Source organism: Haliotis cracherodii, unplaced genomic scaffold (genome assembly GCF_022045235.1).
Source record: "Haliotis cracherodii isolate W230 unplaced genomic scaffold, xgHalCrac1.p SCAF_5, whole genome shotgun sequence".
Lineage (NCBI taxonomy): Eukaryota > Metazoa > Mollusca > Gastropoda > Lepetellida > Haliotidae > Haliotis > Haliotis cracherodii.
The window spans coordinates 45773439-45793581 of record NW_027266308.1 but is presented as its reverse complement, the minus strand read 5'-3'; the positions used below and the strand labels follow the sequence as shown (position 1 = coordinate 45793581).

Genomic DNA, 20143 nt, shown 5'->3' with positions numbered 1-20143 from the left:
TGTAACAGTTACTTTATAATAACCTATCCTACACTACTATGTGGTGGCTAGTCGACATGATGACGTGCTTAATATTAACAGAATCATCCTCTGAATCATCAGAATCGACAGAAGAAAGCGAGAGCAATGATGAAGGTAATTGCAAGTTGAGGTTCCATAGAAAACATCATCTGTGTTGTCCATAATTGTTAGAATGTGCACAAGGTGTTATTGCCAATGTGTAAAATACTGCAGCAATAACACGATGGAGGACAAAAAGGACAACTCTGCAGATCTTAGCACTTCACCATCCACTAATGGTATGATGGTATAAACCACTCCCTTTGTTCATTCAGGAGCATATTCTACAAATTATGTTTTAAGTATTCTTTCATGTATATACCAACAGTTTGTCAGGTGTCAAATGCTTGATGTTTCTCTCGTTCACATTCAATGTGGTGGCTACTTGATATGATAAAGTGATTTATGTTTAGAATCATCATCCTTATCTTCCGAATCGACAGAAGAAAGTGAGAGCAGCGATAAAGGTAATCCTGTGTTAAAATCCTATGGTTGAGCCATTAATGAGAAATGAGTGAGATGTTTGATCCTCTTGTCTGGCAAAGTATGTCCAATCCTTTATTTAACTCCAAGCAGAGAACCAACTTTGGCATTCTTATATCAGGATAAAGCATACAAATATACTATGTTTCGCTATTTTGCGGTTGCAGTGCCAGTTGCAGGCATCAACCGTTCATATTTTGGTTATGGTTATTTAAAATAGTTTCGTTCCACTTAGCTAGCTTGTATTCCATATTTTGTTGCATACTTTATCCACACTAACTTTGTAAGCTGTTTGTTTCGCTATATTTTCATGACATAATATAATCATTTGATTTGTGAACGTGACTTACTGATTTTAGAGTCATCTTCTGAATCATCCTCTGCGTCATCTTCATCTTCGTCATCCTCCTCAGAATCGTCAGACGAAAAGGAGAACGAAGAAGGTAATTTTACTTTAATAGGTGCATTAGCAAAATACGACTAGAATGTCATAGCATTTTGCTACATCGGCCTTTTGAGAAAGGATGACTACTTCTATTAACGTCTATTCTGTTTTTCCTCAACAAACGTTTCTACCCGTGAAGGTTAGAATTCAGCAAAACCAAATGTTGCAGTCATTAATTACATTGCCGACTATGATATCGTGATAGATGACATATGTATCCCTGACCGCCTCCATGGTCTAGAGTTAGAACGTCCTTCTGGTCGCGTCCGGTCGCGTCATACAAAAAGAAGTAAAAAGATGGTACTTGTTTAACTTAACAAGGACTGGTCGGCTCGGAGTCAGTAGACTGGTATTAATGTTCAACTGCGGCATGGTATCTCAGTGGGCTAGCACTATAAAATTAGTAAAAGTAAAAGCAGCCACACACACGCGCACATGCATGCACGTCGCTATATAAGTGCAATTATCTCGGACGCGACGTTAAACCCCATTTCACCTCACCCTGTATATGTACGAGTTAACAATACTGGGGTAGGTCTTCAGCTCCCATGTTTGTCGTAGGAGGCGACTATGCTTTACGTAAGAGGCGAATAATAGGGTCGGTAGGTCAAGCTTGCTGGTTAGGACGATCCATGTGATTGTATCGAAATTGCGTAGATTGATACTCATGTTGTCAATCATTGGATTGTCTGGTCCAAACTCGTTTATTTATAGACCGCCGTCATATAGCTGGAATATTGCTAAGTCCGGCGTCATAGAAAAAACAAACCAACCAACGAGTCAACAATGTGTGTCGAAGATGGAGTTTCTTGTCCCAAAATCAGTTCTCTTTTTCAGCGAAATTTGCATAGAGGATGGAAAACTGCATGGAAACCTGCCTTTATCAACTGTGCAGACAGACCAAATCATCAGATGGTATTTTAATTGTATGTTTGTATAGAATAAAAGGTTCGTGACAGAATATGTCTTTGTGTGACTTTATATGACAATCTGTGGCGTTTCAGTCAAGATTCCCACACCGTTAAAAAGCCGAAAACCTATTTGTTCCTAGAGAACGATGAGAATCTTCTCTGAAAACATGCTGAGGGTGTCATCCATAGTGGATCAGTGACCGGATGTAATTGTGACATCGACTGATAAATCGCTAACCCCGTGGCATCCTATACCTTTTAAAATTATGTACTTCAGCAACCGAGTTTCAGTACTTTTACTTTTAAACCGCCCTGATGTTGTGAGGAACAATCCACGCCGTCGGGGTACAAAGACACACCATAAGCCTAGTCACCCACCTTGACTGCACGTGTGCGTGCATGCATGCATGAGTGCGTGGGTGCGTGCGCGGAGGTTTGTGCATCATATCGATGATCTGATATCGTTCAATATTCATTAAATCTAACAGCCAATTCCCTTCCACTGATTTATCTTACTAGGTTAGAAATAAAGGAGACCCGTGAGACCGCCACGTCTGTTTCATATTCAGATCTATGCATAAAGATATGTCGAGCAATATTCATGCAGCTCAAGCCCTTGGTGTCTACATTTCAGGTACAATCGACCATCCTCTTTCTACCAATAGTTCAAAGAACGTCATACTACTCTTGCTAAGAAGTTGTTTGATCAAGGTTACTACAAGGCCTCAGCTAAGCTTTCAAAATTTTGATGGCGGACATGTGGAGGACATTTCGAAATTTGATGCATAAGTGAATTTTTGATAGCTTTACTAACGATTTGAATATTGCAACACTGATCAAACAACGTTTGAACAAGAGTCGTATGGCGCTTCGTAAAAAGAGCATACTCTATTGTTCCTTGCAAGGTCTGAGAGTCATCTATAAACCAACCATCTGACAATGCCGTAATTCAACCCTTCTATGACGCCAACACCAATTTACGCAAGATTTACGACAGAAACTCACTTACGGAATGCCATGGACCACAGGAAAACTGAACTACAAAATTAGCCTGTACCCACGTGGTTAACGCCGCATTCATACACCAAAAATCAAAACTACAACAAATCTGTGGGATAACATAGTTTCGTCGAAGGATGAAATACAGGGCCAAAGTTTAGTTTATCAAGAGCTCGATGTGACAATAATGAATGTTCATGAGTGAGTGGGTGAGTTAAGATTTATAGTCACATCGGCAGTCAATCAATCTATATTTCAAGTACTGAAAAGGCCATAGGCCTATAGTACATATATACATACAATAGCAATGGGTGCAATAGGAATTACATATATCGTAACAAAATATCACATCTATAATGCAGAGGATCTGATGTTCATTGCATGATATAAATACATTTGAAAGATATTTTGTGTCTGTTTCATTTTGGGATGACATGAGGATATAAAATTTGTCTATTCTAGGATTCAGATAAAAATATTTATATATGTATTCTTTTCTGATATTTGCATACAATGGACAGACTAGCAAAAAATGGTATTCATCTTCTATCTCTTGGCAAGTACAATATTTACACAATCTGTTTTCCCTTGGTATCGCTAAATGTCTACCTTTTTCTATTAGACTGACTGACTGCTTACCTCCCCTGGGTGGCTGGGTGCATGTTCGACAGCTCCAAAGAAAAATAGTATAATCCTTAGTATATATGAAGATCGGCTAAATCATACCACTCCACTAAAAATTGGAATACCCCTACAGTTATGGAGAGCACGAATCGGAACTTTCGTTCCCCCGAAAGGCTGCAAACAAGTTGAGAAAGTGTTGCCATACTCCCCACACTCACATCGGCAGTTGTCAGCCATATCGTGACTACAACAATTTAGACAGGAATGCAAAATATGTTTAGACTAACTGTCAGCAAAGGACAGTAAAATAACTAGAGTATCAGAGACATAGTTAAAACTAGTATGGAACGATAAAACGATATCACTATACATAACAAAACATGATAAAATCGAGCTAGAGATCATCAGCAACCAAAGTTAGGTCTCCATACTAGGGATCGTGTGGACTTACGATACTTCTGCTACCTGCACGGTTCCCCAGCAGGATTTACGCCATCCCTTCAACTGATGGCGATGATCCAGAATTTAGCCATCAACAGGGTAATGAAGGTAATCCTAAAATTATGTTTCTGTGAGAATTAACTGTTTATATCTGCATGTTCTTAAGCAGTATTGCAGAAATGTAACCGTGTAACAGGTGTGTTGTATTCACATTAAGTTTCGTTGATGTGGTGACATTAAGGGGTACTGCCCAAAGTCTTCCTCTGAATCATCCCCGGGTTCATCTTTATCGTCATCCTCAGAATCGACAGAAGAAGACGAGATCAAAGACGAAGGTAATCCTTGATAAGTATGTCATAGCATCATGTTACCCTGCATCTCAAGAAATGAAAACAATCCTTCCATGAATTCAGTTTTTGAGATATTTACAATTGTCACAGTCCTCACTTATTTATATACTGGAACAGTTACTTTAAAATATCTTCTGATCACACTACGTTATCCGGAGAGAAGAGATTGAGAAATATAGATTCATATATAAAAATATTTCACTAATATTTATTTAATCTCTTACTATTAGAGTCTTCCTCTGAATCATCCTCGGGTTCATCCTTCTCATCAGCCTCTGAGTCAACAGAAGACATGAAGCGTGATAGTGAAAGTGATCGTGGTTGTTAGCTTTTAATTTGAGAGGATTGTTCTGTAGTTCATCTGGTACTACTTGAAACGTATTGTACACCAACGAAATGACAAATGGCATCCTTTCAAATAAATAAATTAATTCTTGCCTTAAATATATCTTTACATGATTTATCTCGTGCTCAAGTTGGGCGAAAGTTTATCACATTCTTTCTATTTCATGTTATTGGCCCATTTGAGCCATTTGCTTTGTAAATGGAGAACGGGATTTCCAATTTCAGAGACGTCTTTTGAATAATCTTCCTCATCTTCTGAGTGATGTTTGGAGTCAAAAGAAGGATGTAATTAATGTCTGTTTATGAGGATTGATTGGGTGAAACCAAAGACTCATTTTTATCTGTGCCTTAACCTTTTTCATTTTGTTTCATTTGCATTCCTCCCGTATGTAGTAAGAGTACAGTAAGAACTATGGTTAGTTAAACCCACTTTACAAGCAGTGTATACACAGTGTAGTGATAAGTACGATCAGAAAACAAATTATGATTCCTAGTTTACGATATTATTTCACTTATCCTTGGCGACATTCCTTTTACAGAACGCCGTGATATATAGCTGCTACACTGTGAAAAGTGTCATTAAACACAATTCACTCACCCTGTATACATACTGCTATAGGCTTTCACCTGACAGGGTTGTGAATATATAGGGACAGATATTTACCCTATGTTTCACTGTTTGGGTTGCTTAAGAGCAAGGCGTAATACCAGTCCAGTCATGGAAGGAGAAGCTAGAACCATCTTTATAATGAGCTGTACTGAAGAGCGAGTTCTGTAATGAACTGTACAGCACTATTGCCGATATCGCACGTCAGTCGATACAACAAATGTGCTGAACATATTCTGTCCATTTCATTAGACAAGCTGTCGATAGACACATAGCTGACGTGTCTGGAATGGATAGATGTTTAATCTTCAAATAACTTCTCCCTTTCAGCATCAAGAAATAGAAACTAATGAAACACGTCAAGGAATCCCGCACACAGCTGTGCTGATGTACCAGGCCTGCCGTCTGAATAGCTGATTGTATGTTTGTGTTATAAAAGAATCGTAACACTACATTTCTTTGAGTGGCATTTTGAAATAGTTGGATTTGGGATTCATGAACATACACAATACATGGATGCTAACTTACGTCATGTTTGACAGCGGCTTTTCGGTAGAGATTCTCGCGCCTTATAACACAACGTGTTTTGTAATCGTTTCACAATTTGTGATTTCTTCTGAAAACATGAAGTTAGAAAGCGGAAGATGTCGTTCAAGTATCGCGTTCGAAGATTACCGGGTTAATCCTCGCTTCTGAATGAGAAAACACTAACTATATAACATATAGTTTAAGATCTGTGCATGATATTTGCCATTAACTGGGCATAACGTTTAAACGATCTTAACGCTTACTTTTCTTCTTCTTTTTCATGAATGAAATTCCTTGGGATTCCGGGTTAGAATTGGCCACCTATACTGGTCGTAAGAGGCGACTTAATGGATCGTGTGGTCAGGTTCGATGACATAATTGATGTCATCGTAGCCCGACTGTGTCGGACGTTGCTCATGACATACATCACCGGACTGTCTGGTCCAGAATCAATAATCTAAAAGCCGCTGCCATAACTAAATCCGGTTGAATGCGGACAATCTTTACAACAGAAAGTATTGAGATAAGCGGAATTATATCATAAGGGATTTTTTTTTCTCCACAGATCAAAGGATTTGGTTGAATTTGGTTTTTCAACCTTGTACACCACTGTCCCAAACGACAAACTTGGGAGACAACTTCATTCCCTGATCCAGGGGACGTTTGTTACTAAACGATAGATACACTCACGTCTTTATTTTCCAAGGTTCAGGACAACTTTTGAGATGAAAGTAAATGTCATCTGAAGCTGCCTGAGAAAACAATACGTGCTATGCTGGACTTCCCCACTGATAACATCTGTGTGAAATTTGGGGTTAAGACATTTAGGCAAGAAATGGGCATCTCCATGGGCACCAACTATGCTCCTATTCATGCTGATCTGATTCGTAAATCTTCAGCTACCCATGCTTGCCGTAAAAGGCGACTATGCTTGTCGTAAAATGTGACTAACGGGATCGGGTGGTCAGGCTCGCTGACTTGGTTGATGCATGCCATCGATCTCAATTACGTGGATCGATGCTAATGATGTCTATCACTGGATTGTCTGGTCCAGACTCGATTATTTACAGACCACCGTCATATAGCTGGAAAATTGCTGAGTGCGGCGTTAAACATCAAACCAACCAACCAACCAACTGTTTCGTAAACATTTATTCGTAAATCGGCAGTTCTGCTCGGATTGGCAAAATCAAAACAAGGGAATCTTGTCAAGACGTTGAGACCTGTACATGAACATTCAGAAAGAATTAATGTTAAGAGAGCTGACTTCAACTTTACAATAGTCAGCTTTCCATTGAAGGCGAGCAATACATTTCACACATTTTGAGGTACAATCGAGCATGCTCTTTCTACGAAAATTTTAAGAGCGTCATACGACCCCTGTTCAAAAGTTGTTTGATGAAGGTTTAAACATTCAAGGCCTCATCAAAGCTTTTAAGAAGTCATGGAAGAACATGTTATGTGTATCTATATACGTCAACATGATTAGTATGCTTCAAAAAGAAGGAGGGTAGCAGTAGCAGGTGACCGATTATGTTATCGAGGAAGTGAGTTTAAATAAATATGATAACAAAACTATTTTAATAATCATATGACATCTCTGCTGAACGCCGCCTTGAAAATTACTCTAGTTATATCACGGAGTGTCGGCTTGATGCGGGAGGAAAGCTTGAAGTGAAGCAGTCTCAAGTGTTAACCACTCTGGTGAAAGCCACAGACACGGCGAACCGGGATTCGAACCCACAAGCATAGGCTTCCGGTATAACCAAGGAAGCTTAGGCGACTGGGCCACCCGTACCCCGCTATCAGTTTGGACATATAAAGCAGTTTAACTTACCTTTGGCTGTCAATAATGTTGTCTGATATATTTCTTGTTGTGTTTGTTTGTTTGTTTGTTTCTTTGTTGTGTGGTGATTTCTTAATGCCACGTGCTTTACTATAAAGCGTGCAGACCACATTGATATTATACAAATGGTCTTAGACAGCAACAACTGTGTGTATATTGTTACACTTGACTAATCTACATATCAACAGATGTGCATATGGAGAACATAAAACGCCGATATTATCAATGCACCTATAACCTAACTATGAATGATGTATAGTACACCCTTAACAGTTGGCATATAAAGTACAATACTTCCCATGCTTAAAGGCAGCATTTAAACAAAATGCACATCCAGAAAGCATGTTTCTTCAGGCATAAAAGTGACTAGGTTTTCTCTGTTGAGGAAAAAGGACAAACTTGGCTACCTCGCTGTCATGAAGTATCTCCAACTGTACCATACTGCTATACCAACACCATTTAACTACAAAGAAGTCTGAAACGGTGTACAGCAAAATGCATCCGAGTGTGCATTCAGCAAGTGTGTTAAATTGAAATAGAAATTACATTTTCCAATCAACAGGGCTTTTTTTTCCAAATATAATGAGCGATGTCATTTATTAAAACTGAAAAACACTCTTTACAGAAATATTCCAAATATGTGAGTTGCTGGATTTCTTGTGATTTATGAAACGTCTAAAGTGTCACAATTCGCAATGCTAAATTGCGTCCATGGAAGGCCAGAAACCTATAATCGTGGGTTCGAATCTGGGTTCGCCCCAATTATGCTTCCAGGTTTGTCAACACCATACCCGTGCTCGTGGGTTTCACGAAAGTGGTAAGCGTCTCAGACATGCATCGCTTAGGGTTTTTCTAACACATTTAACTGACACGCCGTGATAGAATTGAAATACTGTTCAAAGCGGCGCATAACCCAGTTCACTCACTCACTCTGATTCCGTGAGTGTGAGTAGCATACCCCCACCGTCAGAGTGGCGTTACCATCTAACAAAGTGGTACAATCCATTACCATATTGTGAGTACGTGTTTACTATCAAAGATGGCGTCTATCGGCGATCGAATCAAATTGCTTGGAAAATAGACCATATTTCAATCGTTCAGATCGATGAGACTAATTTTGAAATATAACTTAAACGACAGCAAGAAACAAGTTCCAAATGGAACAATACCACAACTAATCTCTCGCTTTGAAACAGAGAACAAAACATATCCTATAACGAACTATCCCTTAAAAACAAAGGCAAGGCAATGAATGTTCATAATTATTATTTGGTAATAATTCAAGGGAAGTAAAGAAAGAACGCAACAGTGACAGGTATTGAGATAGTATAATTGTTTGGAGGATAAATGTCTTCACACGATACCAGTATGCAGAGTCTAAACAATCATTTTTCAGATATGATGAAACACAATATGATTACCTGAAATGTGTTTTCATACGATGCTTTTAGTTACACGTTTATTGATATTTACATACATATTAAAGGCGATGAGTCGTAGCAAATAGGATAACATTAGATAAATAATATCTCACAATATATAAAAATGCAAATCGTCTCGATTATCTGCCGAAACAGATTCCATCGGACGTAAAATGCACATAGTGATGAAAATTGATTGAGCGAGTATGGTTTACGTCGCTTTCAGGAATATCCTAGCTAGAACACGGCGCTGAGAACCAGAAATAGGCTTTACATTGTAGCTGTCCCCATGTAGGGAAACAAACCCGGGTTTTCGGCGTGACGAAACCTCTAGGCTATCTCATGTTGTCAATGACGCCACGTTATCGATCTTATCCAATTATATTTATACCGGAAGTGGCTAAATGAGAATCCTTCAACTATACAGTATAACTTACTCATTGCGACCCGTGAAGATCCACGGTAGAATAGGTCTTCAGCAACCCATGCTTGCCGCAAAAGGCGACTATGCTTGTCGTAAGAGGCGACTAATTGGATCGGGTGGTCAGGCTCGCTGACTTGGTTGATGCATGTCATCGATCCCAATTGCGTGGATCGATGCTCATGATATTAATCACTGGATTGTCTGGTTCAGACTCGATTATTTACAGACCGCCGTCATATAGCTGGGATATTGTAGAGTGCGGCGTCAAACAACAAACCAACCAACCAACTTACTCATTGCAAAATTATTAGTGTAATTTAATTTCCATTTCATTCAATTCATTCATTTTAATTCCATAATAAGCCATATCCAGCTGTCACACTGCGGCCTGTAAATGTTCGCGTCAGGACCAGACTATCCAGTGACTGAAATTATCAGCAACATTCCATGCCCTACGATATGCAGTGAACCAAGGCACCGAGCATGACCTCGATCCATAAAAGTATTTTTCCAGGGTTTATTATCCCATCCAGAAGCATTCATCATTGGCCCTTACATCCCGAGGTGTCTAGAGGTCACTTGGTCTATATATTCTGTTATAAATAACCTGGTTTTTATATTATAGGAAGTGGAAAGAGAAATAGGAGAAATAAAGGAATAGTAGAAGAGTACGAAAGGGATAGTGGTAGATAGGAAGTGATACGTTGGATCAGCAACAGGGATGTGGCCAAACAGTGTGTCCCGTTTGGACAAACAAAACTGACCATCACCATATACATACTTTCCTTTTTTGTGTTTATCTCATGATGTTTAACAGGTGTTCAAAACATAATGTTTTATGTACATTTGTATATATAGTTTTGTGATTGCATATAAGTGGATCGATAGCACTCTATGTTCAGGTCTTTAAAGTATGAACGATCTGCAATCTAAATAAATAACTACTTTTGTGGTGCACTTGCACCATTTCACATATTGCTGTATCAATTCCTGTACTTAATACGTTTCAGGTTCCTGTTTTCAGAAAGTACATGAACTATCACCACGTCTAATTGGTGTCGGTCTAGTTCGGGTAGATCGTGAAAGACTCCTTGTAAAGGTATATAATATGGAGAGCATCGCGCATCATGTCGACAAGCAGCATGTCTTATTTTCTGAATTCCTCTAAATACCCACCACAATATTTCTAGAAGAAATTAACCTTTCATGGTGAAACCTTGACTGAAAAATATAACTGTAAGCAAAGTGTGTCTTTCCATTGCAATAACATAAACGAGGTCCTGATAAGCTGGAGCTGATGATGTAGTGATTGACATGAGGGGAAACTGTAAACCATCTCTGGAACTTGGTACCGAGGTTGCCATCATTTTTATTGTTTTTTTTATGTGTTATTTAACGCCGCACTCAGCAATATTCCAGCTATATGACGGCGATCTGTACATAATCGAGTCCGGGCCAGACAATGCAGTGTTTGACATCATGAACATCGATCAACGAAATTGCCTGACCACCCGATCCCGTTAGCCGATTCTTACGACAAGCATGGGTTGCTGAAGACCTATTCTCTACCCGAATCTTCACGGGTCTCGTTTTGATTGAGTTAGCTTATGATAGAGTTATATTTTCGAACTCTTTCCTTGGAAACAAAAGCCCAGTTGATTAAATGTAATTTCTCTTTCAATTTATCATGAGAGATAGTTGTGTCAGGGTGGAGGGATCTAGGATTCTATAACTGCAAGTAATATTTAGGAACTTTGCAGCCTTTATCATGTATTTATGAGAGTAGTTTTGTGCTTGATATGCCAACTGTTACTATACATCATTCATAGTTAGGTAATATGTGCATTGATAATATCGGCGTTTTATGTTCTCCATATGCACATCTGTTGATATGTAGAGTAGTCAAGTGTAAAAATATATACGCAGATGTTGCTGTCTAACATAATTTGGATAATATAAATGTGGTCTGCACGCTATATATCATAACACGTGACACTGAGAAATCATCAAACAACAAGATATCACCAGACAGAAAGAAACATACCAGACAGCATTATTTGTGGCCAAAGGTAAGTGTAACTGCCTTTAATGGTCCAAATTGATCCGAGGATGGTCAGGTCGCCTGAGCTGTGCAATTCTCATTCCCAGAAGCCTAGGCTTGTGGATATAAATCCAGTTTACCTGATAATGCTTCAAGTTTTGTCAGCACTTAACCCTGCTTGTGGGTTTCAGGAAAGTGGAGAACACCTGAGACCTGCAGCACTTCGGGCTTTCCCCCCGAATTCCGTGATATACCTGAAATACTGTTCAAAGCGGCGCCCAGTAACTCAGTTCCTCCCTCGATAACCTGAGCGATCAGATGTTTCTATAATCCTCCCTCTGATCCCCTTTTTGAGGTATAATAATCATGTTGACGTTTATAAATACACATAACTAATATTTTAATCATATACGTTTAATCAAAATAACAACGAATAATACTTTTTGCATAAATTGTGTTCCGAATTTCCAACAGATGTACATCGCCACCCTCTTTCTAAAAGGCTGATTCCCCTTTTTTTAAGAGCACAATGATCTTCCGCGTGTTGCTTCTGGGTCTTCTCATGTCAGCCACTCTGACTAAAGGTCTACCCATGCCGCTCCTCCATAGACGTACTGAGGTGTCTTCTGCATCTGCTGAAGGTATTCTTGTGCTGTGTCCATATCTTAAAGAGAAAGTCGTTTTGTCAGAGTGTGGAGGAATGGGTGAGTGAGTGAGTGAGTTTGGTTTTAAGCCACTTGTAACGACATTCCATCAATATCACGACGGGAGACAGCAGAATTGGGCTTCACTCATTGTACGCAATCGAAGTCGGACCAATAGACATTTTATTAAGACCTACTTTACAGACACTACGTAACAATGTCGTGATAAGTCTCTTAATTAAGACCGACCTAACAAACTCTATGTGGGCAATGTAATGATAAGTAAAGACCCACGGGTTCTAATCACATTTCCTGTATGTCTAGAAATATTCTGCCAGTGGTAAGGACAGTTCGGCTGGTCTGGACATACCGGTCCCTGATATCATTACCGGTCCTTGATATCATTATGTGCACCGTCAGCCGAGGTTAGGGTTTACTCTTCCATTAACTGATCTGATCCGATACCCACTTGTTGCATGAGTTGTCTGTTTCAGTATTATTCTGCCAGTTGGGAGGTAAATTGGACTTGGCATATTTCTATTGAACTCCGTGTTTTATACCTTAAGAGCGAATGATTAAACCATACATCCCTGTTTCAATGAAGATCAGACATCCATTGTGTGTTCTATATTCGTATTCCGTGTGTATTTTGCATATTTGCTTTTACATCGTACTTTATTGATTTGATTAATTTCAATTTATTTTCAGAACGGCCTTCTTTGCAATCATCATTCGTGTCCTCGGAGTCTAGAAAAAGAGATGGTTTGAGTAAGCCAGTGCTGATACTCTGTCTGTGTTATACTTACTTGTTTAGAGTTGGAGGGAATATAATTGAGCCGTTGTATACCTGTTTCATCAATATCGGTGTCATCGGAGAAATAATATCAGTCCTGAGAATTATTGAAAAATCATACATTGTACAATAGAATGATATCTGGCATTCGTCTTCAATAAAACATGCATTGTAGTGAGGGCATATTGCAGCTACATGTATATAATTGGTCGTATATGTATTTATACCTTTAATTGACCATTAAAAAATGTAGTGAAACTCGGAATTGACATGAAACACTGATCCGTTATTCACATGCATATTTGTACACACTTTTCAGGCACTACGTGGTTTAATTATACACTGTGATAAAGGTATGTATATTATTATTATTATTATTATTATTACCATCATCATCATTATTATGATGACAATTTCTCTCTCTCCGAAAATAGTCTTCTTTTTTATGCAAATCTACCAACACATAGGCATCGTTTGACATAGTGAGTATGTACTATGTCAATGCCTCACAATACACAATGCCCAATATTAGGATTATTCAGATAATAATAGATCAGTGCAATGCAATGCAGTGCATTAGATTCTGAATCTGTCTTTCTGTCTGGGTTAAATAAGTCGCTGGGATACGGATACCAACTTTTGTTATTCTCGGTTGTTGTAATAACGCGATTAGAACTCTTGCAGAACTCTTAATTTCTTTGATTTCATAACTTATTTTCTGAGATTTATTTTCATATCACACCCCTTTTGCATTCATAGCGACCTTCAAAATACTGATGAAAATCATATTAACAGATCACTGAAAATCAGTGATGACACCAGGTGTTCGCGAAAAGGGTAAGCATGTCCTGCCCAACCTAAGTGACTATGAAATGTGGATACGGAGTTATGTTATGGAGTTGACTTGGGTGGTGGTTCTAATAACGCCTTTTTCGCAAACCCTTAATTTCTATGATGTCTTCACATGTTGTATGGGGCTTATTTTCAAATCATACCACTTCTTGCATTCGGATGCGACCTCATTACTGTAGGTTCCCCGCGCACGTATGTTTTCTAAATGTACTTACATGATTTTATATATATTGTCTGACAGATATGAATGTCAGTATCGTCAAATCAGTGCTTCTGCACATTCCGTTTAAAACACTTAATATTGTTATCTGACACGGGTCATCGAATTCTTTCACAACTGATAAATAAGATGCTTTATAATTTGTGTCCAGCTAGATTTAGATCTGTCCCAATTTAAGTACGGAAGTCTCAGAATTATTCTCAAATAACGTCATTCAGTAGGAATTGTCTGAACCTCACCTTCTGGTTGACTGAATCTTGGAACGCTGGTTTAACTTGAGAAAGGTGGAGAATCTGTTTGATATGATGTTGACGTGCGAGAGAATCGCTGAAATGACAGGATATATACTCTGTTCGTGACACAACTTTAGTCCACAACACACATATGTATAGACATAACCATGTGGACACCAGAACGTAGTCTACTACACCAGCCAGGGATGTTACTGTGAACCATCACTCACAGGACTGACACGTTCGTTCACTATGTATGTAATCATGTATATGTAATCAGACACGACGACCCGTGAAAGAATATGTCTCCGGCCACCCATGCGTGTCGTAAGTGGCGACTGACGGGATCGGGTGGTCAGACTCGCTGACTTGGTTGATGCATGTCTTCGTATCTCAGTGGGGTAGATGTCAATCACTGGATTGTCATTACCAGGCTCATATAGTTGGACTGCCGTCATATAGCTGGAATACTGTTGAGTGCGGCGTTAAACAACAAACAAACATACACTATAATCACCCCGACCAATATGTTGCCATCGATCAATCCTTTTGGTTACCTTGGCTGGTTGGTCATAAAGTGGATGATTACCAAAGATAAATACAACTGATGGTCATGTCAGGATCTGGTGAGTGTCTGAAGTGACTGATCTCCAAATCATTTCTCTCTTGCAGGCAGATATCGAAAGAGGATCGAACCAACGGTCGCAAGGGAAGCCTGATGTCTTTGACTGTGCATGACCAGATCATTCTCTGACGGAATGGCAAACGCATATGTACGAATCGGAAAATAAAATGCTTAAATTCTTTAAAACAGCTTTAATATGTCCGATTATCTTCGAGAGACACGTTTTTTTAAGTTTTTCAATCGTGTCACAACAGGTGTGAACAAAGATGCATACTGGATTTATAGACACAGTTATGATACTACTATCATATGTACAGCATGAGTGACCTGGGGTTTTTAGCCGCTTTTAGCACTATTCCATCTATATCACGTCGGGGGACATCAGAAATGAGCTCCACACATTTTATCAATGTGTTGAATCGAACCCTAGCCCACAGTGCTGCAGGAAGCTTCAAGATGCGCACTTTGAACATATAGAAACATATACATGAGTGACATGGTTTTTTTAGGGGTATACCCCTATCATGATCATGATATAGTCGGAATCTACAATTGACTGCTTTATGCAGAGATTTCTATTGGATATGGAAAGGGTTTTGTCGCTTTATTTATTTGAAGAATGACACCATGGTGTTTACAACAATGTCCTTGTTCAGGTGGTACATTTTGGAGAGCTATTGAGTATTTCATGATTGAAAACGGAATCCTGGCGCAAACTCTAAGCAGAATCACCAAAGCAAACAACCCCGCGTGATGTAGTGTATTGTATTCTCTCTTGGTTGATTCCTTACTTCCAATTACGAACGCTCACTTGTAGTGTAAATCTTCAGCGAAACGACACGGACATTTATTATCATGATTAACTCAGTCCAGCAGACAGACAAATTTGCTGGTGCTGGACTGCCAACGTGCAATGCTAGTCCGCGTCAAGCACTGGTTACCAACCGACACAACTGGAATTAAGCACCCCTTACAAAATTTCCATATAATATGTCATTGTTTTAAAATCGTATCCTGTATGTTTTAATGCGAAAAACAATTGCTTTTGTCAAGAAAATGATAATGTTTTACTTCCCTATCAATTGCTTCCTGTTTTCGCATCATTCAAGTGCTTAAAGTTACCCCCACTATATGAGCATATCAACGGAGAGCGTATGATGATATTCAATCTAACAACCGCATCATTACAGGTAATGAACGGTGTAGGGATTCCGGGTTAGAATAGGCCTCGACAACCAGTGATTGAGGATACATACAGGATCAGTTGGTGGTGAGGTGAATCGCGAGTTTAAGATTTTTGCACTTATACAGCGATGTGCGTGCGTGATGTGAAATGGGGTTTAACCGCCCATTCAAGATTGTTATACTTATATAGCGACCTGGTTGTGTGCGCGGGTGGCTGCTTGAACTAGTCCGGACTAATGCCTATTTTTTAGTGATAGCCCACTGATATACCATGCCGCAGTTTACATGACATCCCACTGATATACCATGCCGCAGTTTAACATGAATACCCCACTCAAGACACAGTATACTGACTCTCGAGCCCCTTAATGCAGTGCGCCAGGCAGGGTAACAGGAGGTACTATCTTTTTAAGTCTCTTGGTATGACGCGGCCGGGGTTCGAACCCACGACCTCCCGCTCTCCGGTCAGTTGCTCTATCCTCTAGACCACGGAAGGGTCGGATGTTAGGATCAGTGACTAGGTTTGTTGTATTTCATCGTACTCTGATAGCGTGAATTGTTACTTATACGCATGGATAGCTTACCAAACGTTATACCCCTATCATCAGACATTTCCATTTGAAATCGATGGTAATTCCTGCAAAACTGCTTTGATGAGTCAGGAAACCACCTAACCACCTATTACTGTTTGGGACATGAAAATATATATAAAAAGGAAAATACATAGAAGTAAGTAAGTATTTGTTTATAAGGAAATTTGTTAATCAGAACAATTTCAGAAGGAACGGTCCAGATTAATCGGTTTCACTGTTAATATCATTTCATATATTTTGATGTTACGAAAGGTGATAATGAATTACACCTTTCCGTCAATTTTGGTAAATCACAAACTGGCAGCTGGACTACAGGTAAATAGATTGATACAGCCCCCGAAACCTGTCTTAAAATAGACAATGTAGGACTAGCTTATACTCCTTTATTTCCTTCAAAGGTTAAGTGTTCATATACATTCCAATATAGCATCTGGAAACATTGAGGATCAAACATCAAACATTTAGAGGTGTGTGATAGACAAATGAGGTGTATATAGAGCCAGTGGCAACGGGCGAATGTCTGTCATTTGTGAAAAAGAAACACATTAAATACTCCTTTACACAAGTCTCACCATATTTGATTAATTGGGATAAGACCTGCTCTGGCAGGCAATGTCCATTCAGTAGTGAGCTCAAAAGATATTCTATTCCACATCAATCGGCAACCCAAGCAAATTCATTAAGTAGTATTTTTTGTTGTTTTTTTACTGGTTGTTTAACACCACACTCAGCAATATTCCAGCTATATGACCACGGTCCTTTGGTAGACATAGTAGGTCATTCAATGACTGCCATCTAATAAATATTAATTTAATATATTCTCTCTCTCCTCTCTTTTCACCATTATTAGAGTGACAATATCCCAATTTCATACAAGTATCTAGACTTCAGAAAATCAAACACAGATCTTCTTGAACTATTGCTATTAAACATGATTGTAGGTCATCAATGTTTTATCCTTCACAAGCTTGACATAAGTAAGCGATCAAGTGAACCAAGCAGGCAAATACCTGAGAGCCTTGACAGGTATGGTATAGTTATTCAAACGGATGAGGATTGTTTATATGACACATGATAATGCATTCAATTAAATGTAAAAGTGATTTTGTGTGTGTGTGAGAGAGAGAGAGAGGGGAGAGAGAGAGAGGGAGGGAGAAAGAAAGAAAGAAAGAGAGAGAGGGAGGGGGAGAGAGAGAGAGAGAGAGAGAGAGAGTGAGAGAGAGAGAGACGCACGCATAAGAGAGTAAAATCCGAGACCAAATTTAAATTGAAAGCACACGCTTCATGTAATATATGTGACAGCCTTCCATAATTTCAAATTCAGTTTTATTAATTTGCTGTATACTAAGAAATGATGGTAACTCATTCAGAAAGACAAGACGTGTAAGTGTTGATTCCCCGATTATGCTTCTGGGTTTGTCAACACCATACCCGTGCTCGTGGTTTTCACCAAAGTTGTAAACGTCTGAGACATGCATCATTTAGGGCTTTCCCAACACATTTAACTGACACGCCGTGATAGAATTGAAATACTGTTCAAAGCGGCGCATAACCCAGTTCACTCACTCATTCTGATTCCGTGAGTGTGAGTGGCATACCCCCACCGTCAGAGTGGCGTTACCATCTACCAAAGTGGTACAATCCATTAGCATATAATGAGTAAGTGTTTACTAACAAAGATGGCGTCTATCGGCGATCGAATCAAATTGCTGGGGAAATAGACCATATTTCAATCGTTCAGATCGATGAGACTAATTTTGAAATATAACTTAAACGACAGCAAGAAACAAGTTCCAAATGGAACAATACCACAACTAATCTCTCGCTTTGAAACAGAGAACAAAACATATCCTATAACGAACTATCCCTTAAAAACAAAGGCAAGGCAATGAATATTCATAATTATTATTTGGTAATAATTCAAGGGAAGTAAAGAAAGAACGCAACAGTGACAGGTATTGAGATAGTATAATTGTTTGGAGGATAAATGTTTTCACACGATACCAGTATGCAGAGTCTAAACAATCATTTTTCAGATATTAAGAAACACAATATGATTACCTGAAATGTGTTTTCATACGATACTTTTAGTTACACGTTTATTGATATTTACATACATATTAAAGGCGATGAGTCGTAGCAAATAGGATAACATTAGATAAATAATATCTCACAATATATAAAAATGCAAATCGTCTCGATTATCTGCCGAAACAGATTCCATCGGACGTAAAATGCACATAGTGATGAAAATTGATTGAGCGAGTATGGTTTACGTCGCTTTCAGGAATATCCTAGCTAGAACACGGCGCTGAGAACCAGAAATAGGCTTTACATTGTAGTTGTACCCATGTGGAGAAACAAACCCGGGTTTTCGGCGTGACAAAACCTCTAGGCTATCCCATGTTGTCAATGACGCCACGTTCTTTTATCGATATTATCCAATTGTCTTTATACCGGAAGTGGCTAAATGAGAATCCTTCAACTATACAGTATTACTTACTCATTGCGACCCGTGAAGATCCGGGTTAGAATAGGTCTTCAGCAACCCATGCTTGCCGTAAAAGGCGACTATGCTTGTCGTAAGAGGCGACTAACTGAATCGGGTGGTCAGGCTCGCTGACTTGGTTGATGCTTGTCATCGATCCCAATTGCGTGGATCGATGCTCATGATATTAATCACTGGATTGTCTGGTTCAGACTCGATTATTTACAGACCGCCGTCATATAGCTGGGATATTGCAGAGTGCGGCGTTAAACAACAAATCAACCAACCAACTTACTCATTGCAAAATTATTAGTGTAATTTAATTTCCATTTCATTCAATTCATTCATTTTAATTCCATAATAAGCCATATCCAGCTGTCACACTGCGGCCTGTAAATGTTCGCGTCAGGACCAGACTATCCAGTGACTGAAATTATCAGCAACATTCCATGCCCTACGATATGCAGTGAACCAAGGCACCGAGCATGACCTCGATCCATAAAAGTATTTTTCCAGGGTTTGTTATCCCATCCAGAAGCATTCATCATTGGCCCTTACATCCCGAGGTGGCTAGAGGTCACTTGGTCTATATATTCTGTTATAAAAAAAACTGGTTTTCATATAATAGGAAGTGGAAAGAGAAATAGGAGAAATAAAGGAATAGTAGAGGAGTAAGAAAGGGATAGTGGTAGATAGGAAGTGATACGTTGGATCAGCAACAGGGATGTGGCCAAACAGTTTGGACAAACAAAACTGACCATCACCATATACATACTTTCCTTTTTTGTGTTTATCTCATGATGTTTAACAGGTGTTCAAAACATAATGTTTATGTACATTTGTATATATAGTTTTGTGACTGCATATAAGTGGATTAATAGCACGCTATGTTCAAGTCTTTAAAGTATGAACGATCTGCAATCTAAATAAATAGCTACTTTTGTGGTGCACTTGTACCATTTCACATATTGCTGTATCAATTCCT

At 39.0% G+C, this 20143-nt stretch overlaps 1 protein-coding gene across 1 annotated transcript in view; it reads left to right on the top strand.

The window, feature by feature from the left end:
* Positions 1-4641, top strand: part of LOC139443709 (dentin sialophosphoprotein-like) — a 28550-nt gene extending 23909 nt beyond the window's left edge. The window contains exons 26-28 of the mRNA XM_071224644.1: positions 82-135; positions 903-986; positions 4544-4641. Coding sequence (XP_071080745.1) covers positions 82-135; positions 903-986; positions 4544-4641 — 236 coding nt within the window. The remainder of the gene's footprint in view (positions 1-81; positions 136-902; positions 987-4543) is intronic.
* The last annotated feature ends 15502 nt before the right edge of the window (positions 4642-20143 follow it).